Here is a 27589-nt window from a genome sequence, read left to right on the forward strand (position 1 = left end):
AAAAAATTGTGGACAGTAGTACTAACCCAGAAGAATGCGACAGACAATATTTACGTGTACGTTTTTAACTTTAACATGGCTCCGGCGCGATTGTTTTTTTTTTTTGTTTATTGTTTATAAGCTCATGATTGTGTTTTGCTGCCTATTTTACTCCCCAGTCCTGTGTGCAACAAATTTGAAATTTATACGTTTATCTTGTGCTTCTTAACAGCCGCAAAAAAATGGGCGAGTGTTCATAGCGAAATCTCTCATTGCACGCTTAACGAGGCCGGTAAAGATACACTGATTATGCAGCCATTATTTTAATAACAAAGGCTGCGTCAATTATTTAGGAGAGGATGCAGCAATAACGTTGATTATACTTCACCAAAGGCTTGCATGATATCGAACTCTCTTGGGTGATATGTGCTCTATACCCAAAGAAAAAAAGCATTTCAAACACAATCATACGTGCATTACTGCAGAAGTTGACTGTAACATTGCAGGACATTGCTGTTTTCTTTTTTTCCTACGTTTATTATATCCGATAGGATCAGTAAATATTATCGCTATGAAAGGTGCCTCAATAATTCATGAATTGCCTTACCTTGCAAGCACTGCACAGCGTAGTGTCGAAAAATTGCTCAATACGTATTCAGGGACACTCAGGTCGACCTTAAACCTTGGGAGCACTGTACCGCGATGGGGGAAAAACATAAGAGGAAGGTTTTTTCGGTTGTTACAGCGCAGTATACTGGTTATCATTTACAGCCACACGATTTATGCAGTACGACATATGAAAGCACTTTTGAAAGCTTAAAGAAAATGGCTTGTCCGAGGATTATAAGCATTTACTGGTGAAGGTTCCTAAAGGTACATCTGCTTCTATAACATCAGGACTAATTCTTGATTAGGAGGTTCGTTAAATGAATATGCAAGAATGAACGTGAGCACAATCATCAAAAGTTTTTTCTTGCTTGCAGCCATTTCACAACCAACACAACAAGATTTGACACATGTGCCATGAATGAATCGGGTTGTCGACATAAAAGAACATTCGAGAGGACACACTTAGACACAAATGGTTACACCAAAAGAGTTTTTGTGAGTGTATGCGTTCTTCGGAGTGTTTTAGCACAATGCAGAGCGAGGTTCTCGCCGACAAGATGCCATGTGCGCATGGGGCCGACGCATCGCACATCGAACTGGGCTAAATGTTTCACCATAATGTTTTAACGTACGGTGATGTGCGATCCGCCATGAGCGGCGCCAACCTTTGCAAAAGTTAATATGGAAAGTATGTCGTATTTCTATTGACTTCACTGGTGTGCCTGTTCAAATGCAATTGAATATCAGACATTGTTCTTGCGAGGGAAAGTGCATGCGCGCATCCACCGTAAATGTCTGAAAGCACCGGATCGGGGTAGAGCGCGGCGCACCACAATAAATGCTGAACATTCACGCAACATCCAAGAGGGAACAGCAAGGAATGCATTATAACGTTAAATCAACAGTGGTCACTCCGAGATTACTCAGCGGCGATCACTGACAGCCTAAGGTTAATGTAGGTCGTTGAGGTGAAAGAAATGACAAATTTTTGAAGGTCGCTTTTATTCGCTTCATCGAGGGCTGAACCACCTTTCGTAAATTCGCAATGTACTTGGACCGTTGAGGTCTCAGAGAGATGCACCTTTTTGTCTTGAGAAACTTTTTGATTAGCTAGAATACGTGTTCGAGGTATTAGTGCGTATTGCTTGCATATTTATTTCTCTTCATTTAATTATATCGCATATATTTTTTGACAATTCTATTTATTTATAGGATTTTTCACACACAACACACGCACACACAACACACACACACAACACACGCACACACAACACACGCACACACAACACACGCACACACAACACACGCGCACACGCACGCGCGCACGCACACACACACACACACACACACACACACACACACACACACACACACACACACACACACACACACACACACACACACACACACACACACACACACACACACACACACACACGCACACACACACACAATTGTGCGCGCGCGCGCACGCACAATATCCACTAATAATCCCCTATGATTATTATTGAATAGTCATGCTAGAGCTGCTAACCTCTTTTACGAATCTCTTTATTTGTGCGCGCGTCCGCGCGTCCGTGTTTGTGTGTGTGAAACACACGCACACACGCACACGCTCGCGCGCACACACATGCACACACAAATACAGAGATTAGTGAAAGTGGTTAGCAGCTATGCAGGACTATTCAATAATAATCATAGGGGATTATTTATATCCTTAACTAATAGGGATGCGCGAGTGTCGTTGTCATTTCTTTTCACAGGAACTAAATACACATATTTCGCAATAGCAAGAAAGAGCAGCAAGCCGAGTATAAATATTTGTTGGCCCAATGAGCGAAACGCGGAATGCAAGAACAGGTAAAAGCTGCGTTTGCCCCCATGTAAACATGCGATTGGCATTTAGGAAGCTCGAACTGAGTAGTACTATATGGACTCGCTCAAGCTGAACTTGTGAAAGTCCTGATGGTCGCTGGCTAAATCGTTACAGCTCAGCTATGCACTGACATGCGATGTAGAAGAAACTTCGTATGAGCGACCAGTATGCCTAGATTCCAGATGTGTAGATTCGGCTAGATGAGAAAGAAATCAGGAAAACTGTCAATGTGACGTTACGGATAGACCGCAGCATGGTCGTTATAATGTAGCAGTGCCTTCCGCTCGATTCTATGCCACAATTATGGTCCGCCGTTCATGGGCGGCTGATCCCTTTGATAACGCGGGCGGAGCGCCGCTGTGATCATAGACAAGCGCTACAACGACTGGCAGTGAAATGGAATCGTTGCATATTATCCTGGCCCAGTATCCTAAACATGACGCCAGCAATGTGGAAGAACAGAGATGTCAGTAATTTTGGTGGCTAGTAAAAAAAAAAAAATATGGTTCAAAAGAAATGAGATGAAAAGTGCCCACTAATGCGTGAATGAACGCGAGCTTTGTAGGAACGCTGCGCGTGGCGTGGCCATGAATGTTTGGTTAGCAGCAACCAGACCTGGAGTAGAATAAAAAACGCGTAGTATTTGGTAAATGTAGTAATATTACTAGTGAGACGACAAGCGATAGGCTCGCTTCCGAACGCCCGTCTGTAATTTTAAGTCTTTTTTAGCAAGTGCAGAGTTCATTTTTAATCTTTGTGCCTCTCTCTCACCGAACGCCGGTCTGGGGGTCACCGTCCTGCGAGAGAAACACATCAAGCGACTCCCGAAGGGCACCGGACCGAAGCAGCGCGGCGCGCCTCCGCCGTCGCCCGCCCTTCGTGATGCTCTGATGGTATCCATCGCAAGCAATCAGCAATCAGGTCAGCATGTTCCTTCTGTAGACCACAGAGAAGGTGAGCAAGCAAGGAAAAGGCTACGTGAAGATGAGATCGAGACAAGGGAATCTGCAGGAGACAACGAAGAGATGGACAAGACAGCCTTCACTGTTGCCTCTTACAAAAAGAAAAGAGCTGCAGGTGTTCCTGTTATATTCAAGCCAACTCAGCCTGACAGCAGCTTATGGAAAGTAAACCCAAATCTTCTGGCTTCTGCGGTCGTGACAACAGCCCAAGAAAAGATACTCAGCCATCGTCTCAACAAGGATGGCAGCCTCATGGTGAAAGTGTCTACACTTCCTGCAGCTAATCTCCTCCTCACAGTGACAGATCTATCGGGTATTCCTGTAGAAGCTCGAGTTCCATACTCCTACTCTGCCACGTACGGGAGGATACAGGACGTTCCTGTTGAGTACTCGGATGACGACCTCAAGGAGTATTTGAGCGAACAAAGAGTCGTATCTGCTAAAAGGCAAGTTTTGTACGTCCCTAACGAAGATGGCGTGGTAACGGAAACCCGAAGACGCTCGGCCATATTGGAATTCTCTAAGGACGCCCCTTTACCAAACCGAGTGTCTCTTGGATTCTGCAGTTATACCGTGACGGAATACATGGGGTCCGCTACTCAATGTTTCAGATGTCAAAGACATGGACATATAGCGAAATATTGTAAAGGCCCCATCCGCTGCAAGATATGCGCTGGTGCACATACGCATAAGGAGCGTACATCACATTCCCAACCTCGATGTGCAAACTGTGGAGCTGAGCATGCTGCATCATACGGAGGGTGTCCCAAAATGAAATCAACCACTCTTGCACGGACAATGGAGCAAATCCAGGGAAAAGTGCTGAAACGACGAGAACTACCACCGAATCCGGATGTGATATATACATTTACAAACCAAAAGCAACACGACACGGTGCAGCGCAGCGACACGGTTTCGAAAGAGTCCTTCGCCTCAGTCGTGGGAGAAAACCAGCAAAGGCTTTCATCTGCAAAGAGTCAATCAAATCCCTCAAGTGATGTAGCCTCAAGCCCACAACAACAAGGTGTCCTCAAGGTCGCAGCAGAAGAACAGGAAGAACCAAGAAAAGCTGTGAGATGGTAGCGCTGTAAAAGAGATATCAAGTATGCTGATTCCCATGATGTTCGCAGCAACCAAGGCTATTATCCGTGCCAGTCCATCATTTAAAAGCATCCCTGAGGCAGAGGCCGTCCTGACTTTGGAACCGCTGGTGTCGTCTTCTTTCACAGCGCAACGCCGTGATTCTTCGCAGTAGCAACGATGGCTTCGCCAACAATCGTCTCACAAGCGGTGTCCATCAACAAACACTTCCGCGCATGTACCATATTCCAGTGGAACGCTCGCGGCTTGCGCTCGAAGTTAGCAGACTTTACGCATCTTGCGCGAGCGTACCGATTACCTTTTATGGTCATTTCCGAGTCTCGCGTCGACAAGCAGTTTAGGATAAAGGGTTATTATTTTTATCATTCAAGGCGACAAAACAGAATTAGCCGACTGCTCGTTGGATTTCGCAACGACGTGCTTGCCTCTGTGATTGACGTAGCACCACATGACAAGAATGAATATATCTGCGCAACCACAGTGATTGTATCTAAAGTGTTTACCCTGATCGGCGTCTACGTGGAACCAGGATCACCTTTCGACGTGTCAAGATGGGAAACCTTGTTGACAAGCACTCAATCTCCACATATTATTTGTGGCGATTTTACCGCACATAACGAGATCTGGGGCAGTTCACATACATGTTCTCGGGGTGCTAAGCTGGTGAAGCTTCTATATAGAGCCCTTGAACGACTGCAGCATAACATACCTGAAAAATCCGAAGACTGTTAGCTGCATTGACGTTACATTCGCTTCAAGTCAAGTGGCCCCTATGTTCTGATGGTATACAGATTTAGAGACTCGAGGTAGTGATCGCTACCCGATCCTAATCTCTGCCCTTCATTTTCGGACGTCGCCCAGAAAAGTGATACTGAAGTCGGTAGACTGGGAAGCTTACACAGTAGCCGTAGACAAAAGGATCATAGCCTCGACTACGAATGCAGAATTAATACCGACAATAGCTCATGGCCTCAAACGAAGTACCCACTCTGCCACCAAGCATTGTAATGTACGAACTAACGACGAGGAATTCGAATGGTTATGCGCCGTTTGAAGGCGTGCCGAAAGGAAGGCTCTACGTACTAAGAATATCGAAGACCTCAGAACTTGTCGACGGGCACAAAGACATATACGGCGTTACCTCACCAAAGTGAACCGAAAAAGGTGGAGGGACTTTTGTGGGACACTGGACATACGACAGCCGCTGAGCAAAATCTGGCGAGTCGTCAGAGGTATTCGCAAAGAGCAGCAGCAGCAGCGTTATCCTTTTATCGCCATCTCATTACACGAGCGCGCATCCCTGAAAGAAGTGGCAGAGCAGTACTGTAGGCTCCTTTCTAGCGGGGCACAACCTTCTCGGCAAATTTCAAGTCATCAGCCTAATCCACTTCGAGCGAGGCTTCCTGACTTAGAATTACCATTCACAATTGAAAAGCTCACGGCAGCAATCGGCGACGCAAACAAGCGACCATCATCTGGCCATGATGGTGTGATCGAGTTATGAAGCGCTCCCAAATCTATGCCACACATCTCGCCTACTCTTTCTGGAGTACTATAACGCCTCATGGATAACTGGGGAGGTTCCTACGGAATGGAATCTTGCGAAAATTATTCCTATATTGAAGCCAGGAAAGCAGCCGGCAAATTACGCCTCCTTCAGATCCATATCTCTGCTTAGCTGCGTAGGGAAGCTATTCGAAAAAAATGATTCACAAACGACTAAATTGGTTCCTGGAAACTACAAAAGTTTACCCGGAGGAAATAAATGGCTTCGGGCAAAATAGGTCCACAATTGATAATGTCATTGCCTTGGTCTGATCAATTGAAGAGGAATTGGTCTGTGGAAACCCGCCTACTGCATTATTTTTGGACATAAGGCAGCATATGATTCGGTCTATCATAATGCAATACTTGAGGCTTTGGAAACTCTTGGTCTTGGAGGACGGCTTTACGCATGGATTACGCAAGACTATTTTCAAGGATGCCAACTTTTCATGTGTACCACGGATGGCCCCACGGCGCTTTATGCTGTCGAGAAGGCAGTGCCACAAGGAGCTGTGTTAAGCCCGGTATTATTCAATTTAGTCCTCATACATATGAGAAGAATTCTGCTCCGTGGCGTCAAAATCACACTGTATGCGGACGACATCTGCATCTGGAGCGCGGCGCGTTCCCGCAGTACCACCCAACAACGTCTCCAGAGAGCGCTGACAAATATATCGGCCCACCTAAATCCAAGGGGTCTGAAATTGTCCCCCGACAAAAGCGTTGCTATGGCTTTCACGTGGAGGTGTATGGAAAAATACCCACTAGTGTTGGGTGGTCGTACCCTTCTATACGTCAAGACGCAAAGGTTTCTTGGAGTGACGATCGATAGGAACCTCAGATGGTCGCCTCAAGGGAAAAACACTGAGTGAGATTTCCTCGGCGTCGCACGTATTCCGATATTTAGCCGGATCACAGTGTGGTAGCAACTGTCGATCAATGGTGCTCCTCCATAAGGCCTACGTCGACGGAACGCTACGATATTACCTCCCGATCCCGCACAAAATGTGTCCCACAAGCAAGAGAAAACTTGAGGAAGCACGGAACAATTGCCTTCGTGTATGTCTGGGCCTTCCGAAGGGGTCGTCCCGCTCAGGAACTGTAGCAGAAGCAAGATGCCTGCCTCTTGAAGTGCTATCTTCGCAGGAGACACTGCGGATTCACGTCCGACACGTCATTCATACGAAGACTCACTTTTTAAAGGATATTTCTAGAAACCGTGCTACATCTAGCTTTGGACAGGCCGTCGGAGGCATATCTATTTCGATTCCTGCTCAGGCGTCACAAATTATGCCACGAAACATTTCACCATGGACACTGTCCCCACAGGAAATCGTGCCATATATCCCTGGAATCAGTGCGAAAAAGAAAATGCCTCAAGCAGCGACTTATCAGATAGCTTTGGAATATATATGCACAAAGAATACTCAGCCGCAACGCACATTTTCACAGATGGCTTTACAACTCCACATCGCTCATCGTGCGGACTTTTGGTTCCCTCTACAGGGCAATGATTCTCGTTTTGTCTTGAGCGAGCGACATCATCTACTTCAGCGGAGCTATATGGTATTAAGGAGGCCCTTGTGTATGTACTTCGACAGCAGCCGCCAAAGACATGGGTGATTTTCACGGATTCAAAAGCAGCCGTACAAAGTATGTGGAATAGGCACAAGGGTCGTAATAATCAACCTGCAGCATTCGACATTGCTTATCTTCACCACAAGGCTAAGATTGCTGGGCATTGCATCAAGTTACAGTGGATACCTGGCCATTCCGGTATTTCGGGAAATGAAAAAGCGGATGAAGCTGCCCGAAATGAACTCCAATACCGCAATTTCAAAAGAACATTTTTTTTTTATAAAAGCCGACGCTTCAAACATGGCAAAAAATATGCCTATCAAGAAAAAGACCGCATCTGGAATCTGCTGCTTCATCAAGATAACTTCCTACGTTACATTGATCCAGAAATGAGACCGAAAATTCCACGACCACTTCCTCGACACTTAGAGACATTGTACCATCGTCTCCGACTGAACGTGGCATACACGAACAATTATGTGTACCACATAGAGCTTACTACTAATCCCTACTGTGATAACTGTGGCAACTTAGAGACAATCGAACACATATTACTAGAATGCCCCGCGTACCACGACGAGAGACAATTTTTTGAGCAACAAGTGGACATGATTTGCTACGACCCGTTAATATTACCGAGCATCTTAGATCCAATTACCAGCCCTTCAAAACAGCAGCGGGTGTTGGATTTAGTGTTCAAATACCTGTCAGAAATTGTTCTAACAAGAAAGCTTTAAAGATTGAACATTTCATATACAAAAGCCTAAATTTACCCACCATGTCACCTGTAAATATTAGTATCAGGTCCACTTGCACATTTCATATTTATTTTTATTCTCTTTTTCTCCCACTCTCCTCTGGAATCTCTTAATCCCATTCCCCGTCCCTATACAGAGTAGCATGCCAGCGGTTATATAGGCGCCGGCAAAATTCGCTGTTTTTTCTAATAAAGAGTCTCCCTCTGTCTAGTAAATAAAAGTTATTAGGCATATCATAGTAGCACCAGTAGGATTGTGTTCGTTTTGAGATGTTTAGGCACAAAATTTTTCAATTGAAGCAGCGGAATTGTTTCGGCATCGTCAATTACATACATGCACAAAACCCTGTATACTAGATGAAATGGAACATGGCATTATTTATTTTTAAACGATCTATATTATTTCCACACTCACCGTACTTATCGACCAGGAACGTGGACGTGGTGTTTTGTTGAAACTGTACGTTAAAAAAGAAAGAAAGAAAGAAAGAAAGAAAGAAAGAAAGAAAGAAAGAGAGAGAGAGAGAGAGAGAGAGATGATTCAGTATCAAAGTTTTTTTCAGCGATTGAACACGTTTAGCGCGTAACGTATCCATGGCAAAACTAAACTATCAGCTTTTTTTTCAAAACGTTACTACATAATAAGCATTAGGAAGGTGTCATGTGCATTGATCAATCTGTTGTTCTTAGAACTAATCTTTGAAACATGACATAATGTTTGAATAGGAATAAACTTGTGGAGACATGATACTTGATACGTGATACTTGAGAAAAATAAGATCATTTGGACTGCCAGCGCACAACCGTTTGTAAAACAAATGCCAATTTATGGAGTCTTTAAGAAGCTAAGTTCCTCTGCGCAAACATTGTAGTTCTGATTTTCGACTGTATTTTGCATGGCTAAACTTTCTTTTCAAGTCGTTAATATCAAGGATTAGGAGTAGGGTCAGTCATACGTTGTATCCGTACTTGACGACGAGTGACCACTCTCCGAGAAGCGTGCGCTCAGGTAGTTGATAGGTGTGCGTGAGAAGCAAATCTCTGCTGGGCTGAAATTCCGTCCTTTCGACGACCACATTTTGGGGATTCTGCAACGAAAAGTGCGAGACTGAGAACACCTAAATACGCCCCCTCGACGGTACTGTTACTGTATAAGCTCCGAAAGCCAGAAATTAAGTGCCAGACGTATTTTATCCATCCTATTTACCCGCGGTACGTTTCTTGCCAAACTGCGGCTGACGTTCATCCAAGGCATGGTAATTTTACAGCCGCTCACAAGGTTAAGTAGATTCGCTGTGCAATACAATGCATTTAAGGCAACCAGTTGTAAGGAATAGCGCATAAAACGCTCACATCGGCGCATTTTGTAGATATTATGGGACAAGTTTCCTTAAGTCGCACTCAGTGCGCGAGTCATCGCGCGCTTCCGCATGACTTGAGGCCTCAGCAATGCGCCCCGCATGATGAGCGAAGATGCGAGAGCATGTGCCAAAAGCGCCAGGGTCTCCTGCCTGGAATTGGCGTCTTCCGCGTTCACATCGCTCCCTGACTGGACTGCGTTTAGCTGAATTTCATGGCGAACACTGACTTAATTAAACATGTGCGTGTGCCCCTAGACGCGTTCCAGAGCGCGGTCGACGCTTGCATGTGACTAGATCTTTGGTGTGCATGGGGATTTATAAATCAAGTTAGTCCATTTATTCTTCCAATAAAAAACAGAGTGAGCCGTGAGCGTGCTGAAAGGGGTGTGCGGGCACAATGCTTGCTTATGATGCGTTTATCGTTCCATCAGACCACGCTCATATTTCATAGGCATTGCAAGGTGAGGAGGTTAACCGTCATTCATCTGGTGAACCTCCTCGCCCTTTCGTCTTTCGCTCTCTTTAATTGGGAGGATTGACGGTTGAAGCTAGACCAAATTAATTGATTGACTAGAATTAAAAGCTATTTGAGCGCCTACGCCAGCGGTCTCAATGGGCCCATCGAGCGCTTGCTGTCCATGTGCACCTTCTTTAGCACTTACCCACTGCCTGCAACCAGAAAACCTTTATCATTTTTGTGGACTGCCCTTGTTACAAAGCAATAGTCATCCCCAAACACACGTGCAATCGGCATGCTCGGAGTTATTAACAGGCAGGGCCAAGATGTCTGGTCGTCATGGTAAAATTAGACACTGTACTCAAAGATTATGATGACTATGGTTGTAGATTAAAGGTTACATGTGAAATTCCATGCAAGTCGGCTAAGACTAATGAGCTGGCACTCTTCACCCACTCCCCCACCTTTGTCAAAAACTCACAAGGGACTATACCTATATTTACCATGTCTACGGCCCTGTGTCCAACAAGTTTCAAACCAGTGCCGAGCGTTGACAAATGTCTTTTGCCAACAGAGCTCTTTTTTTTTAGAAGAGTTTAACAAAAGTGTGAGGGCTAGAAGATAAGAGGACTTGTTCAAAAGGTCCTCCTGTAGAAAGGCTGACGAAATCAAACACTTTCATCAAAACTAGCGTCACCCCGGGCATTTATTCTTGTTCTGCATTAGGACGAAATGTCTTTCGATGATACGTAGGTTGACAAAATTTACAGAATGCACTAGGAGGAGGACTAGGACGATTTTTTCTTAAACTGAAAAGCTTTCTGTCCAAGAAACCCGTTTGGTTTCCTTTGTAGCTTCGTTCTACAAGCCGGGTGGATGACAATTCTCCCTTTCATGCTTTAGGTGAATAAACAAAAGGAAAAATTGACTTGACAAGTGATATTGAACCTCAGGATATTGAAATCATGATGCAGCTGTTTTAATCAAAAAAAGAAGAGAGTTCGTTTTGTGTACGTTTAACCCGCAAGATTTGCCACATACGCCGAGTTGCTAGCAGTGCAAACAGTACCTACCCGAACTTCCAGTCTGAAGATGCTTTCTGATGGCTTAAGCCTGCCATCGACGGCCAAGAACCTTATGTTCACTGCCATGGAAAGAAAACACACGCAAAAAAAAAAAAAACGATAAGTACAACTTCCACCAGGGTTGTTCCGCATATTTCTGTGGCGAAATGTCGAATGTGTATGCTGTAATCCTGGGACACCTACAAGTTTTAAAAAATCATTTCGGGCAAGTTTGTAACGACTATGCCATCTGATTGCGTCTTGCTTTACAAGGAACTCGCCTCCCTATGATTTCCAAAATGGGTCTGAGGAAAACTTTGATTATTGGTTTCCTCATGCCTTCGCTACTCTCACGGTTGGGCTCATGGCTGAATTAAACCTTCCAAAGCACTTACAGTGACTAGCATCTGTGTGTGAAGCGGTCGTCGCCATTTCAATACGGTGACCTGCGTTTTTCTCACAACATGTAAAGATATATTGTGGGCTTACTGAAATTTGATTATATGCTGGGTCAATGGGGCCTCATTGGCAACGAAAGAGCCAACAAAGCCGCGTGTCCCGCCAATTAACAAGTCCGGTGTGGCAACTTCGTCTGCTTGCTCGTCGCAAAGCTCTAGAACACCGGAATTCAGAGGAATGTGCCAACTCGCGACTGCATTCCGCTGACCCTTCAATGCGCCTCTGACTACCACCTGGTCTATCTCGATGCGACGCATTTGTACAGTGCCGCTTGTGATTGGGCGTCGGTTTTAGGTGCGCCTACTGTTCCCTTACGAAAACGGAAAACTGGCAGCTCATTGCAAAATATGTGACGCGCAGCCACCTTGCCGTCTTGTGTTTGATCAGTCTGTTGTCGTGTATCAACATCGCAATAGCTTAACTAGGGAAATCAAAGAATCTACCGATATCGCACGGGCAGAGGATGATTGCGTCAGTTGGCCGCCAGTGGCTTTATTAAAAAAAAGCTTGAATTTTTGTCATAGTCGGCACGTGGTAGTGTACCTCCCTCCTCTCTGCGGATACGTGTTTATATATTCTCAAGATCCGCAACAAAATATTTGTTGAAAGTTAGTGCTTGGTTAACACTTGTGCTATCTCAACTTGTCCCTCGTCCTTACTGCGCTATCTTACTTGTATCACAATGTTTCCGTATGCGATTGCGACGAGAAGATGTCCTCATCTAATGTCCTTCATTTGAGGATGAAAAACCGACAGTGCGTGTGCCAATTTAAGCAGACCGGACGAGAGAGAGTGCACAGAAGAAAAAAAAGTCTCAGCTATGCCCAAAAGGCAAACCATCGATAGCAATAGCAAAGTACTAGATAACTACATGAAGTAAGCTAGGTTCGTAGTTTTATTGGCCATAAAACTTATAGTACATATTCGCTTACAATTAAATTAACAAGTACGGTATCACGCGTGCACAGGCAAACGTGAAGCGATCTCACTCGATGACCGCGAACATTCACTGTCGCAACTATGGCGTTATTAAGAAAGAGCGCCGGCCGCGGGGTAACGAACGCTTTGTGCTGCTTCGTGCTTCTAGGCGTCCCAGAAACTTGAGATTACGCTACCTCCAACACTAGGCGTGCGGAAAAACAGTGCACGTGCCGTTACCAGCTATCTCGGGTCGCGAAACTTTTGCACCCGCCCCACCTTACTCAGAGATAGGACGCGATGGCCGTGCCATGCGCAGCCACGGTCGGGCTAGAGGAGGAGACGTCCGCTGTGGGTGCGATAAGATTTTATCACACTGCACATTATACGGCACCTCATGGCGACTGCGGCGAAAATTCTCCTGGTGTGTCCACATAAGCGTGATCGCAATGAAAATATTGGGACCAAATTTTTTCTTCATAATTTATAATACGGCTTGGAATTATTCGGGTATTCTTGACACCACGCATGTAAAAGCGAATTGATTTTGTTTGTAATGTAATGTAATTTTGGCAGCGGTGGCAGCTCGTGGGAACACGTACTAATCGAGGAATCCTGCTTGTTACAGCTTCCATGCATTGCTGATGCAAGCCATCGTACTTGCCTCTTGACCTGGTTCTGTACCGTGCGGGAAGCGCTGCAAAGAGTGCCACGCCGGAAGCCCCGATGCGCTGATCATCTCGCTTCACCGTGTCTACGAGCTTCGCCCAGCGCATGCGCACCTAGCAAGCTTCGGGAGCTGTTATAAGGGGGCGTTTTGCTCCTTGGCGATCATTTGGCAGCGGTGGCAGCTCGTGGGAACACGTACTAATCGAGGAATCCTGCTTGTTACAGGTTGGTGTTCAAATCATTTCTTACCATTGTGTTCAGAGTCAACTTACAACGTTGCTGCTGCCGCTGCCATAGTGTTGCCATAGTGTTGCCATGTAGTCCTGTTGGCTGTTCCTTGGCAAGGTTTGCCTTGTTTCGTGCTCGCTTCATTGTTTGTGTTCGCATTACCTGATAGTGTTGAATAGAGCTTAGTGCAATTATGCCGCAGAAGTGTTGGACATGTTCGAAAAATCTCGAAAATGACGAACATTTAACTTGCAATCGATGCAGCAAAAAGTATCATATCGGTAAATGTTCTGGTGTCTACAAAAAGAATTTGAAAAAAATGGATAAGGATCAAGTCAAGGCTTGGGAATGCGACATGTGCAAAAGAGAACAAAAAAAGGATGACACTGATTCTGATAGCAGTGGCACGGAAACGCCCCCGCTAAAGAAATTAACTGAGTCGGGAGGGCAGGGCTCTTTGGCTATGCTGATCGACGGCCTAAATAAGAAGCTAGTGGAAGTCTTGTGTACGCTTGAAAAACTTGAAAAAAAAGGTAGACAAGCAATGCGCCACAACTGCGACTATTGAGGAGTCAACGAACTTTTTGGCAGCCAAGTTTGAAGAGCTCCTGAAAAAGGTCGGGGATCAGGAGAGACAAATTGCTCAATTGCAGAAAATCACAGAACTGGGAAAAAATTTAAAAAAGAAAGACAATGACATCTCAAAGCTTAGAGAATGTGTTGAAAGTGCTGAGCAGTACTCAAGAAGGAAAAATGTCGAAATACACGGCGTTCCACACACAGAAGGTCAGGATCTGTACCAGGTCTTGGTGGATCTTAGCGGCAAGCTTGATGTCCCCTTGCCTGAAAGGCACTCTTTGGAAGGGGTAAACAGATTGAAGGCACAGAAGGACAAAATCGCTCCTATAATCGTCAGGTTTACAGAACAAGCAACCCGAGACTTGTGGCTGTCAAAGAAAAATGTCCTCCGAAAAAACAAAATTTTCATCAATGAAAACTTAACGAAAACGCAGAAAGAACTGTTTTGGAAATGCAGAAAACTTGCCAAAGAGCTCGACTATAATTTGTGTGGACACGAAACGGCAAGATTCTAGTTCGAAAGGCGGAAGGCGCGAGTGTGATAAGCATTACCACTGAGAATGATCTTGCAAAAATGTCCTAGATGGCCTCGTTCAGTTCTTTTCATGATTGGGACCTTCACGTTACAAATACCCTAGCTGACAACAAAACGAAACGAGAACTTGGCTTAGTACACATAAATGTGCGCAGCATAAAGAAAAATTGGGATCAATTATGCGCATACCTACACACGAGACTCTTTAACATCGATGTAATTGTGATTACCGAGATTAATCTGAATGCAAGTGAACAAGGTAGATACACGCTCAGGGGTTACTCGCAGATTGCTTTATGCCGAGAAAATCGAAGAGGAGGAGGAGTTCTTGTATTTGTGAAAGATAACTGGGTTTTTAACAGGCTCGAAGTAGCTTTTGATTATGCAGAAGTTGTTATTGTCACCCTAAGTAAAGTAGATGTGACCTACACCGTATGTGCGATATACAGGCCTCCCAACATGAACACAGACTTATTTCTAGAGGAGCTAAACTCTCTGTTGAAGAAATATATGAATGAGAAGCAGCTTATACTGGTAGGAGATTTGAATATCGACATAATGCAAGTGTCTAGGAAAGCGGTGACAGATTATCTTAATTTACTAGCAGAATATGGACTGGTCAATGTAATTAATCAATACACTAGAGAGGAATATTTGGGTTCAAGAGTAACGAAAACCTGCATTGATCATATTGTCGTTCGGCTCGGACAGCAGCGCTATGCAAGCGGCGTAATTAAAGTCAAGCTAGCAGATCATTACTTCATATCACTTGTAGTCATGTCTGACAATGATGCAGAGCATTGCGAAGTAAGAACAAAAAAACTAATTATAGACAACGCAAAAGTTGACATGTACATAAAAGACACAGATTGGATTTCACTTTTACATTTAGACCAAGCCAGTTTATATGTCAAATTTGTTGAAACTTTCAGGATGATATACGTAAAGTCTTCTAAAATCATAACAATCAAGCAAAGAAATCCTAATACAAAATGGATTACGAGTGATATTATTGAGTTAGGCTTTCAAAAAGACAAAGCATGGCAAAGGTGCAGAAAAGAACCAGGCAACGAACAACACAGAGTGCAATTTCGAACTTTACGAAACGCGGTGACAGCTAAGTTACGCCTGGAAAAAAGAAAATATTTGATGCGCCGATTTTCGGAATGCAAAAAGGACGTGAAAGACTTGGACTGCGGCAAACGAATTAATGGGCAGATCCAAACGTGCTAGCGTCGATGATACCGTAAAAAAAAAAAATTTCCCAAATGAAAATATACAGATGCTATGCAATAAATTTAATGAAACTTTTTTTTCTGCAGCAGAGAAGCTGAAAAAAACGGAGAGTGACCAACATTTAGAATACGAGCCGAAACGCACATGTGCGCATTCAGCTTATCTTCCAGCGATGACCGAAGTTGATCTTTGGACGATAATTCAAGGCATGGCAAAGTTCAAACCACCGGGGTTTGATAAAATCCGCCCTCGAGATTTGTACTTCAACTTTCACAGACTAAAACAAGTACTTTTAAAGATTCTAAACGGAATTTTCGAAACGGGCATACCAAAGAACTAAAAATTTCAATCGTAAGACCTGTCTACAAAAACGGAAAGAGAAGTGATTGCGCAAATTACAGACCGATAGCCATATTGTCCACAATAGCGCATATAACGGAAAAATATGTGGTCTCTGTAATGCAGTCATTCTGTGAAAAGTATTCTCTGAATAACATGGCACAGTTTGGTTTCACAAACAATAAAAACACAATTAATCTGCTTGAAGAATTCTGACTATATTAGTACGTCAATAGAAAATAATAATGTAGTGTTAGCCTTATTTTTAGACCTATCAAAGGCTTTTGACACAGTAGTACATAAGATATTACTCAACAAGCTAAAGAATCTAGGATTCAGAGGTCACTTCTATAATTTTTTTCTAAATTATTTTACTGATCGACTACAATACGTTAAACTAGATGATAGCTACAGCAATTTCAAATTAATAACGTGTGGTGTGCCCCAAGGAAGCACGCTAGGGCCAATACTCTTTAATATATGTCTCGGATCTCGGCCTTCTACCACTGAAGTCAAATCTCTTTCAGTACGCTGATGACACTGCGATAGCGCTACAAATGAGTGACTATAACTCGGAATGTCAAATCTTCCAAAGAGACGTATCAGTAATCGTAGAATGGTTCGCACATAATTCAATTTTTATAAATCATCACAAAACTAAACTAATCTGCTTCAGGAATCCACATAAGGTGCTTTCATTTAACATGAATGTATATTTGCACGCTCCACATTGCAACGCATGTATTTGTCAACCATTACAGTTTGAGCGTGTGGTCAAGTATTTAGGAATTTTTTTTTGATCAGCATCTAACTTGGAATAACCATGTCATACACGTTTGTGGAAAGCTAAGAGCTGTCGCGGCCATGATGTATAGTCGGCGCGGGAAAACTCCTATTAACCTAAGAGTTACTATATACAAGGCATTAGCAGAATCGGTAATTACATATGATATAACGTTATATGGTACATGTTCTGACTATAAAAAGCAAGCGATTGATCGCGTAGTCAAGCGAATTGTCAACAGCATAACTTATGGAGCCGGACTAGAACAATCAGAGAGAAAAGAAAAGTATAACATTCTAGGAATACTTCCAGTACAGGAGCTATTTAAGTATGTGGTTGTAACACGCTATTATTATTCAAATTCTTTTAAAGTATTGGTAAAAAAATATGTTGCGTTACGAAAAACAAAGGTATTTCAAGCCAAGGGTGTTAACAAACTATGGAAAGGAAACAAGAAAGTATTATGTCCCTGATACTTTTAATGAACTTGATGCAACACTGTATGATATCAATTCAAAAGGTAAAATGATGAAAAATGTGAGGAAGTGGTATTCAACTGTCTATTGTAATATGTGATTTTTTATTGGGGTTCTTACGTGGCTGGAAAACGTAGTATTTATTCTTTGTGTGTTAGAATATTTTACTTTGAAGTTGTATAATTTTGAACGGTAATTGTAAATTTCATATCTCTATTGAAAGCTGTACCACCTGCTGCTTGGTCTTCTAACAAGCACGATGGGCTTAGATTGACCAGCAAACAACATCTGTCAAAAAATGTATTTGAAATAAAGTCTGATTTGAAGTCTGATTTGACCCATTCACCACTTTCGCACGTTTCAGCTCTACACGCATTTTTCCTGTAAAGTGTTAATACCAAAATGACACATGCTTGTAATTTACTTTTTTCAGCTGATGCCTTTTGGTGGAGCTTCGTACGGGAACTACTGCTGATTACCTGGTGCCATAACGTTGGATGCATTTATATAGAGCGAAATAAACATTTACTCATTTACAAGGCGTTCTGCGACTACTTTATGAAGCACGTGACATAGAGTCGATAGAGGCTTGTAAAGATCGTTCGCAATCATTTTAATTGAATAAACGATTCCGCACTGAGGCCGCGCGTGCTTGGGCAGCAGCAGAAACAAACAAACAAATAACAAAAAAAAAACGCGCTGAGTAGCGCAGCCGACGTAGGGCGTGCCAGCTGGCGTTCAAAATGCGCCCGCCCAAAACCGAAACCGGAACGAGTTAATCCCTTCCGCTTGGTGCGCTACAGTCAATTCGGCCGCTCGGGCCTATTGGAGTGTCCGCTATTTTTGAATATATTTCTTTATGCTGTTACCTACATGGTTTGCCAAGAAAGAAAAAAAATCGAATTTGCCTGCCTATCTACGCTTCTATCAGTGTCCACATTCTTCCGCCCTGCGGTTAATAGTGATAAATCTCGAAGTCCATGCTTTGCCGTATTGCAGACGCCGAAAGTGACAAGAAGCCGCCATTGTCGCCATGTTAAGGAAATCACTGAAGACGAGGAACGCCGGTGATGGCAACTTAGGCTTTTTTTTTTGACAAACAAAAAGTAACAGTGCCAAGTCTTGCATTGGAAGAACCGGACAATAAAATTTGATTTTGTCGTACAATTTGCGCAAGAACAAAGATGCGGTAGACAAAAAAATCCTTTTTTTAGGACGTTAACTGAAAAAGACAGGTAAGCTTACTGTAAGCATAGTGGTCAGTCGTTCGACAGGAGATTTAAGAGCGGTTGCGTAACTTCACTTCTCGTTGCCACGCAATTCATAGACGCATATGGTACTTACCATTTTTCCCCGGGTGATAGATGGGCTTTTCCGTCTGAAGGAAAAAATGCTCGCCCGAGGCAGGGCTCACCAGGACCTGTGTCGTTTTCGTCCACAGAGTGCCGCACCTAACTTCCAGTGTGACGTAGACATTGTTCTGTTCGTACTGCAGATCGGGCACATCATTCTCACGCACAATGATGTCCGCAATTTGAGGAGAATCTAGAAAACGCAAATGCGGCTTGTTACCGCAATGATTCACGCAAAAATTAAGTTTCATTGCAGAATTAAACTACGGAAAGATCAACCGCCGCAACGTCAGTACTCCGCCCGCGGCACTGACAGAGCTTATGATGGCCGGTTTTTAACCGTTTCCTTGTGCCAAACATTCATGTTTCGTGCAGAGTGATAAAACCGCTATGACAAACGCAATGCAGCGCCAGAAAGCTGTAGAGCAGAAGTTGGTTTACCGAAAACCACGGCAATTATAGCAACAAGTTTAACCAGCGCGGCACAGGACACAGGAAAAGAACCTATCGCAAAAGAGTCCTGTGGTTCTTTTGCTTTGTCCTGTGTCGCGCTGTTCAAAGCTGGTGTTTACAAGATGTACTAATAAGCGCAAATCAACGCGCTGTTAATAAATAGCACAGTAAATTTTTTTTCTCTTATATTCCCTTTGTTCTGATTCCTGCATCATTCTCCGCCGAGAACGTCTTCTTCTGCTCATTCACTTGCGTTGCGAAGTCATGCCAACTTGAACTTAGCCTTTTCGACGCTTGCATAAGAAAGTAAGGACTCCTACACTAACATAGGCGGGGGGACAAAGTCCTTAGCCCTGAAGGTTATCATGCCGTTTTGTGCGTATATGTGCTCGCGGCTGCTTAGAAAAAAGACACTACGCGCGCGTAAATTTGTGCCTGAATAAGGAGTAGCCTCGTAAGGCTGCTTGAGTTTACTCACCAGAAGTGACCGGGTATGACCAGTAAAAGAAATTTCGCAGTCCATTCGGAATGTTGTGAAGTGCCACAGTCACTTTCTTTGGACCACCGTCCACCATGACCGCAACGGTTTCCTTGGTCCCCATTCTGAAGACATTAGGCGCCATTACGAAGCAGTTCCTGTAAAGAATCCCGCCACTATAACTGTACTGAAGGAACCTGAATGCAGAATTGACGTGCGAATCCAAACGAATGAAAATGGCTCAGCGATACGGCGAGGTGGCTTAGGTCACTCAATAATTGCAACGAGACATTGGTGAGCTACTCAATGGCGACTACGAAATTGGTGTTATGCCAAAATGTTTTTTTTTCACGTTTTTCTTGCAGTGTGGTAACGAAGAACATGTTTTACGTGTTTTCCCCGTTTGACCCTTGGTAACAGACAGCAAATATCTGCTGTAATTATCGCCTATAGCGCTTCATTGCGCATTTGAGTCTGGCAATTAAATGCGAAACGGGAATGCTACGAACAAAATATTGCACATTGTGATAATAACATTAACAAAAATTGGGAAATATTTAACACCTTTTTAAACCGAAACACCCAGGACGTTATATCGAGGATTATCCACATTAACAAGGAATACAGTAATCAACTTGATATAGCTGATGCTTTCTGTGATGCCTTCTTCATGAATGCTTCCGACGTCGTATCATGTTGTGACATGTCTTCTAATCGCATACCGCAGTCATTGTGTCGTTTTTGAACCACGGTTGTTGAAGTAATGTTGATAATTAGAACGCAACGAGCGCTGATGTCGATAACATTAACCTTTACTGTTATCAAATATTGCCCACCATATTCCTGACGTTTTCTTTGCTATCATTACTCATTTTTAAAACTGGTGTTTTCCCACGAGAACGCAAACGTGGTGGAGTCCTTCCTTTTCTCCAGAACCGTAATCGCGCGCTTTTGCAGAATTATAGGGCAATCTACGTGCTTACATTTTTCAGTGAAGTTATCGGAAAAATTTTTCTATTCCCGTATATCCTAAAGGCCCATTCCGTTCATTACATGGTGGCGGGGGGAGGGGGTGACAGTAAAGCAAATGTGTAGTCGTTAACAGCAACACTCATAATACAAACTGACATACAATGAACATAAGGGTATAAAAGGAAAGACATAATAGAGAGCAGTAAACATTGGAATTTGAGCAACATTATTATAGGATGGTAAAAGCCTATTCAGTATTTGTACAAGTGTGTCATGGTTTATTATGCACACAACGTCACATGCTAAGTTATTTCAATGACATACGGCAAAGAATAGCGGTGAGTCAATTCAGAAGTTAGTACGCGCGAACTGAGCTTGAATTTTAAAATTGTGATCTAATATTGAAAAACGTCTAATGAAATATTTACATAAATTTAATAGCTTTTCTTTCTATCGGTTAGACTTCTGTTCTGGCTATTCGTCTAATCTAATACTTATAGCTCGGATGGATGATATTACACAACTTTTAAAATGACGGTACGTTGGGCACGTTGGTATTTCATACTGAAACTGCTGACAGTGCGAAACGACTTGAATTACACATGAAAGTTACACGGACAAGCGCTGTCCGTGTATCATTCATGTGTAGTTCGTGCCATTTGGCGCTGTCAATAGCTTCAGCTTTAAAAAAAGTGATTGGCGAAGACACAATTGCAGCCTCTATATACATCGACCTAGCTAAGGCATTCGACACTATTATTCAAACAATTCTTTTCGCTAAATTTGAAGGGTTGGGATAACCAGTCCGTCGCTACTACTTATCCGCAGTTAGGAGCTAGAAATCAACCCGTCAGCGCTCCTGGAACCTACTCAAAAGTAACAAGAACAGATATAGCTGTACAGCAGGGGTCCTTATAAGGCCTACTCCTTTTCCCAACCTATGATAATGATCTGCCTAGGTGCCTCTCACCATCTAAATGAATTCTGTACGCTGACGACACAACTATAGTGAACTCTAACAAGTGTTTTACGTCACTTACACTCGCCGTGGTTGCTTAGTGACTTTGGAGTTACGCTGCTAAGCACGAGGTCGCGGGTTAAAATTCCGGCCGCGGCGGCCGCATATCGAAGGGAGGGAAATGCGAAAACGCCCATGTACTGTGCATTGGCTGCGCGTTAAAGAAACCCAGATTGTTCAAATTAATCCGGAGTCCCCACTACGGCGTGCCTCTTAATCAAATCGTGGTATTGGCACGTAAAACCCCACAATTTTTTTTCATCGCTAACAAGTAAGCTGCAGGAATACCTTATCAAAATCTCGACATGGTGTAAACAAAATAAGCTGCAAATTATACATAAGAAGATCAAATTTGTCTTTTGTATTTCGCATCAGTGATTGCCAAAACGCATTCACTCTATTTCCCTAAACTTTTACTTGATATAGATGTACTCGATAAATATGAGACAGCGCTAGATCGTTGTACTCATTTAGGCATCGAATTTAATTGTAACTTTAAACTTGACCTGGACATCGCTAACATAAAAAAAGAAAATAGCAATCACAATACGCGTTCTAATTAAAACTCATTCATGCTTTTCGCTTTCTTACTTTCATGTCGTTTTCTTATGCTTTTCTTCATTATCTTGTCAACCACAACATAGTATCAAGGGGAAACGCTTATAATAGTAATCTAATGTCACTGGAAGCCATTCGAAATCAACCGATTAGTATTATAACATTTTCCTCACGTGAAATCAGTGCGACGCGGTTATTACAAGAAAATATTATTTTGAGCATAACCGATCTTGTTGAATATAACCTTGCGATTTTATTTTCAGAATACGAGGCGATAATGTTTCAGTAGCCATCATCCTAGAGACCTCTCTTCTTAACACTAACAATACAAGCTTCGAAGAGAGTTGCAAGTTAACTTTACCCAACGTTCCCACCAACTACGGCAAACAGTCTTATCATTTCCGAACACTCGCCATTTACCATAAAACTGCAGAAAGCTCACTGATTTCAAACAGAACTGAAACGCTTTATTTTTGCTACTCTAGACTAATGTAACTTCTTTTACCCTTGTAGGTGTTTGTCCCTGCGCGATAACTTGAATATACGGGTCTTTACTGCATTTTTTCTGTTGATGTTCTTTTTGTTGAAACAATGTACGTTTGTAGTCTTTTCCTTTAGCAGTTCAATCACAGCGTTACGTTGTATTTTTATTATTGGCACTTCATGACATTTTGCTGAATTCTATAATTGCAAGTTGCATATTTTATCGTTGCTGTTATGTTTCAATAATTTTTGTAATCATGCAGACTAGGGGACTAGGAGTCTCAGACTAGGAGTTTCAAACTAGGGGACCTCCTTCTGTATATGCCTCGCTTGTAATTCTTACCTCATTACTGACATGAAAAAAAAAAAAAAAAACTGATTCTGAACCAATGCGGCGGCTGTTGTTTTACATGGCACACATTGACATATATTGAAAACCACATTTTTTTGGAAAACAGTGCAGACTACAAGCGCGTTCGCAGAGCTATTATTTCACATGTAGGAGCACAATGCGATACGAGATAGCAATGCACAACTCGCCCAGCGCTGATAACTAAGACCTCTGTCTCTCTCTCTCTCTTTCTCACACACACACTCACTCACACACAGATGCACACACAGCCAGGATCATACACTTACGCTACAATGTTTTTGAGTGAGGCACTTTGGTCTTCGATTCTTTGTGACACCGACGGAAAAAAGTAACTGGCAGGATGGCAGCTTGTCGTCCTGTCCGTAGCTTCCTCTCTGGGAATACGTGGCAGATCACTCCTGCTGTTCCACTTTATAACAATGAAGGGGTTCCAACTCGCTCTGGTCGCCATTGTTGTACGCAGCCCTACGATAAGGAATGCTGAAGCGCTACCCCACGCCTCCACCGGCCTCGCTTATAAACATGCGAGGGAGGGGGCGCCATAGCCATCATCAACATTGGGTCCACGGGATAATTCGGCACCTGTTGTACAGCGCTGAGCAGTTTTTTTAGTGGATGTGCCCGGAATGTTGGTGTTTAACAGTGATGGAGGCGCGGCCGCTTGGCATTATAACGCATTGTTTTCAGTGGTGCACCGCTTAAAACTCTCGTTTCCTTGGTCGTCATGAAGGCAACACTATCGCCAGACCTGAAGGTGTTACCTTGAAGGTGTTGCCTTCAAGTGAAAATCTGGCCACCTTAAACCTAACAGCAGCCCTTCGGAGCGCTGTCTGCTTCGGCGAAGTGGCTGCGCTAGTTCGCGATGACTGCGAACCATCGCTTCTCAGAAGCCACAGTTGCGCAAGGGTCAGTTCACGCTTATTCCAGTGATCTTTCTCCCACCTGGACGGATTGCAGTCATCCAGCGCAGTTTCTAGGCTGGCGCCTTTCGTCGTTGGCAGTCGTTCAGGGTCACCGCAATTCTGAGCCGCGAGTACGTCCGTTTTATTCTGGCCAATGTCGGCGTGACCAGCGGTTGTACCGCCGGGTCTAGCTGACGCGTTTCTACGCAGGGCGGACTCGAAATACCGCATGCGGACACCGTTCGCGGCTAGCGAGCTTGTTGTTGAAAATAAAGGTTGCGCTGGAAAACGGAGACCCGCAGGCGAATACGGGAACGAAAGCGACATTGGCTTATAGAGACTCGATGATCGCGTGTGCATTCGCGTAATCGCCCTTGGAGGCTCAATTCCACAAAACCAAGCTTGCAGATGCCTCTAGGTAAAACAATGCCAGCAATCGAAGAGATGAAGTGAATTAAATGTCGTTTAAACACAGAAACATGCTGGCATACAGGAATTTTTTTTTTCTGTCTTGTAAGTGCACTAGCTTTACTAGCTCTTTATCATAAGGGTGAGGAGCATTGCAGGTAACCGTAATGTCATGCGTACTCTTACTATTTTTATAGAATTAACATTCTACGCAGTTGTAATGAACTTTAAGCGATGAGGCCTTAGAAATTTGAGTTCTATGCTCGTGATATTACAAAATTCGATGATTTTGTTCTGTCGCACTTTTATACGCATAAAATAGCAGTCGAGGTCGCGGCTATGCTGCGACCTTGACTGCCAGATACTTGATGGCCACAATGTCAAAGCTTTCCCTGCCTTAATCATGGAACGGGACACTATGCACGCTCACCATCACTCGTTTTGTCTCTGTTTCTATTCGCTTTAGAATTGAAACAAAGTTTATTGGCTGATTTCAACCGATTTCATGAGGACAAAGTTGCTTACGATCAATCAGTCAAGCTCTTCTATTCAAGTTTAATGAAATTCTCTATATTTATCGAGAGCAAAGCGTAAAGTAATAATTTACTTGTTGATAACTTTGTGATCAGAACTCTCCCCACAAGCACTCCTCTTCAGTGATAATGACTCGCCAACTTACGAATTTAATAATAGATGGGTGCAAAGACCGTTTCAGGTTGGCCTAAAAACCAGAAAACTCTATTGTGAAGAACAGTTTTTTAGTTTTATCTCAGTTTCAAAGACACACTAGAACGGGTTCCGTAACATACTCAATTCTACCCTTGCAGTTCACGCTGTCCGTTAGCTTGGCAGAATCACAAAATTTAGAAAAAAAAATAAATTACCTGACTTAGTAAGTAACGCGAGAAATTGCAAGAGGATCGACTAAATACACTGACCTAAAAAGGTGCAGCCTTCACTCGCAGGCAGCGTGCTTTCGCCAGCTTACTTCCACAAGAGTAACAAGATCGCTTTTGTTTGTTTTCTCCGATTATGGGCCATCTCAGAAGGTAGCACTGCCTGATTTTACATTTTACATGATCTTACAAAAAAGGAAAAGAAAACAGAGGCTAGCTGAGATATATAGGGTATAAAAAGAGGGCAATATACCATGACGTCTAAATTAGCTGAAGAAAGCACCCTGTCCTCGTACTTACTCTTCGGCAAACACCAGCTGGGCGCACAGAATTACACAGATGGCACATGTCAGTGCGCTCGCCATGGCGTCTGGCAAAGAACGAGCCACACGGGAGGCGGTTGCAAGTGAACTTATACTGCACACCAGACGAGGAAGTTTACGGCCAACTGTGCGTCTCGACTTCCAGTCTGGAGGAGTTATTGCGAAGCTTCGAGTAAGAACGTCAGACGGCCGGCAGCGCCTTACAGGAATCAGATATAGAGCGTCTTATCCGCCTTTTCTTGGTGTCCACTTACGCCTAAAGGGCAACGGGAGACCCACAAAGATTAGAACAAGTGAACCAGCCAGTCACGTTAAACGAAGAAAATATTTTATTCATTACCGTCTAAACATATATTTAAAAAATTCGGCAGCATGTTACACTCCTGTAACATGTGAAGGCTGCTGCGCACGTGGTAATGCATTAAGTTATGCGATCGGAGGTGTCAGACTTCTTACAAGACATAACGAGCCGCAGTGTGAAGTAAACGTATGGCGCTGTAAGTCGACTTCCTCAACGACACATGCGAGCGCCTAATACACTACGTAAAGGTTCTTTCGTTTGTTTGTTCGTTTTTTCTTCTTTCGTTCGCTCTTTCTTTATTTCGTTCTTTTTTTCTTTCCTTCCTTCTTTCTTTCTTTCGTTTCTTCATTCATATTCAGCTATTGCATCTTTGCTTGCTCACGCGGGTATGAGCCATTCCTGAGGGCATTTTTTGCATCACTGATCTTTGCATCACTGGACTATAGGCGCCTCTTCTTCGGGTATGAACCATTGCAACGAGCCACTTAAGGCTTTCGCGTTAAAAAATGAGATTGTTGCGATGCGTTGATGACGTTGTTTAGCAATTTAATGTGTGCCAATTTAAAACATGGTGAAGAAAGCGCTAGCATGCAGCCACCACTCAACTTTGTCCTCATAGTCTATAGTCTACTAGTCCTGGTCTTCGTCATCGCGACACCACCCCGCCGGTGATGGAGCGCCGCTCCGGAGATTACTAACGCGGCACATTAGGGCTTTAACGTAGGCCTTCCAGCGGGGGACATGAACGGCATCGGTTCTTGGCTGACGAGATGATGGGCACACGCCCGGGCCTTCGGGAGCATTCTCATAAGTAACGTCGAAAAGTTGTGGATTCGGTAGGGACCTGAATAACGGGACGTACGTTTTTCTTGTAGGCCGATCCGATCAGATGGTGACCACAAGTGCACGAGAGAACCACATAAAAACTGGACGTCCCTGTGGTGCCTATCGTAACGAAACTTCTCGGAATCTGGGAACATGGGAAGCAGTGAGGCGAACGCGGGTAACCGGACAGGCTTGTGTTGCCATGGAAATAGTGTTCCGGTGCCAAACAGAATCGCGGCCAAATAGTAGGTAAACGAGCGATTAGCTTCCGGCGTTGACAGAGGTCGCAAGAAGTAGCATACCGGCGCACACAGCGGTAGAGATAGGGCCACAATAAAACATCGCCGGACTCGGTCGTAGGTAGGTGCGAGTAACGCTAGATGGCCAGCGGGAAGCGCGTCGCGGAGTTTTCAAACACGGCTGATTGAAGTTGCCCCGGAACGCCCAGTGGTAGTTCAGCACCATCGGGAGGAGAGGGGAAGCATGAGTCGTTAAGCCCACACAATCCATGATGGTGCGCAGAACAGGACCACGACCCTGTTCGTCGGCAATGCGCAGGAAGTTGGAGGTAGACATTACGCAAAGGTCGGAGTGAACGTCTGCGGCTTCCGGAGCATCCACAGGATGGCGACGCAATCAGCATACTGATGTAACAGTCGGGATAGAGTGCAGGTAAATTACGCGTGCAGGTAAAGTACGGCGTTTGCTACGAACCATGGCAGCTCAATAAAAAGG

General features: G+C 43.8%; 1 protein-coding gene and 1 long non-coding RNA gene across 2 annotated transcripts; one reads left to right on the top strand and one right to left on the bottom strand.

The window, feature by feature from the left end:
- Positions 1-2: 2 nt before the first annotated feature.
- Positions 3-25818, bottom strand: LOC129380501 (complement C3-like). Its single transcript, XM_055061599.2, has 7 exons — positions 25706-25818; positions 19796-19953; positions 18857-19057; positions 11299-11369; positions 9364-9495; positions 8823-8865; positions 3-671 (listed from the first exon to the last, which is right to left on the bottom strand). Exons 1-7 carry the CDS (start codon positions 25768-25770, stop codon positions 583-585), a joined length of 759 nt encoding a protein of 252 aa, XP_054917574.1. The 5' UTR covers positions 25771-25818; the 3' UTR covers positions 3-582.
- Positions 13069-18051, top strand: LOC129380502 (uncharacterized). Its single transcript, XR_008608583.2, has 2 exons — positions 13069-13560; positions 17946-18051. It is a non-coding gene; the product is annotated as an uncharacterized lncRNA (long non-coding RNA).
- Positions 25819-27589: the final 1771 nt, after the last annotated feature.

The sequence above is a fragment of the Dermacentor andersoni genome, chromosome 1, assembly GCF_023375885.2.
Source record: "Dermacentor andersoni chromosome 1, qqDerAnde1_hic_scaffold, whole genome shotgun sequence".
Classification (NCBI taxonomy): domain Eukaryota; kingdom Metazoa; phylum Arthropoda; class Arachnida; order Ixodida; family Ixodidae; genus Dermacentor; species Dermacentor andersoni.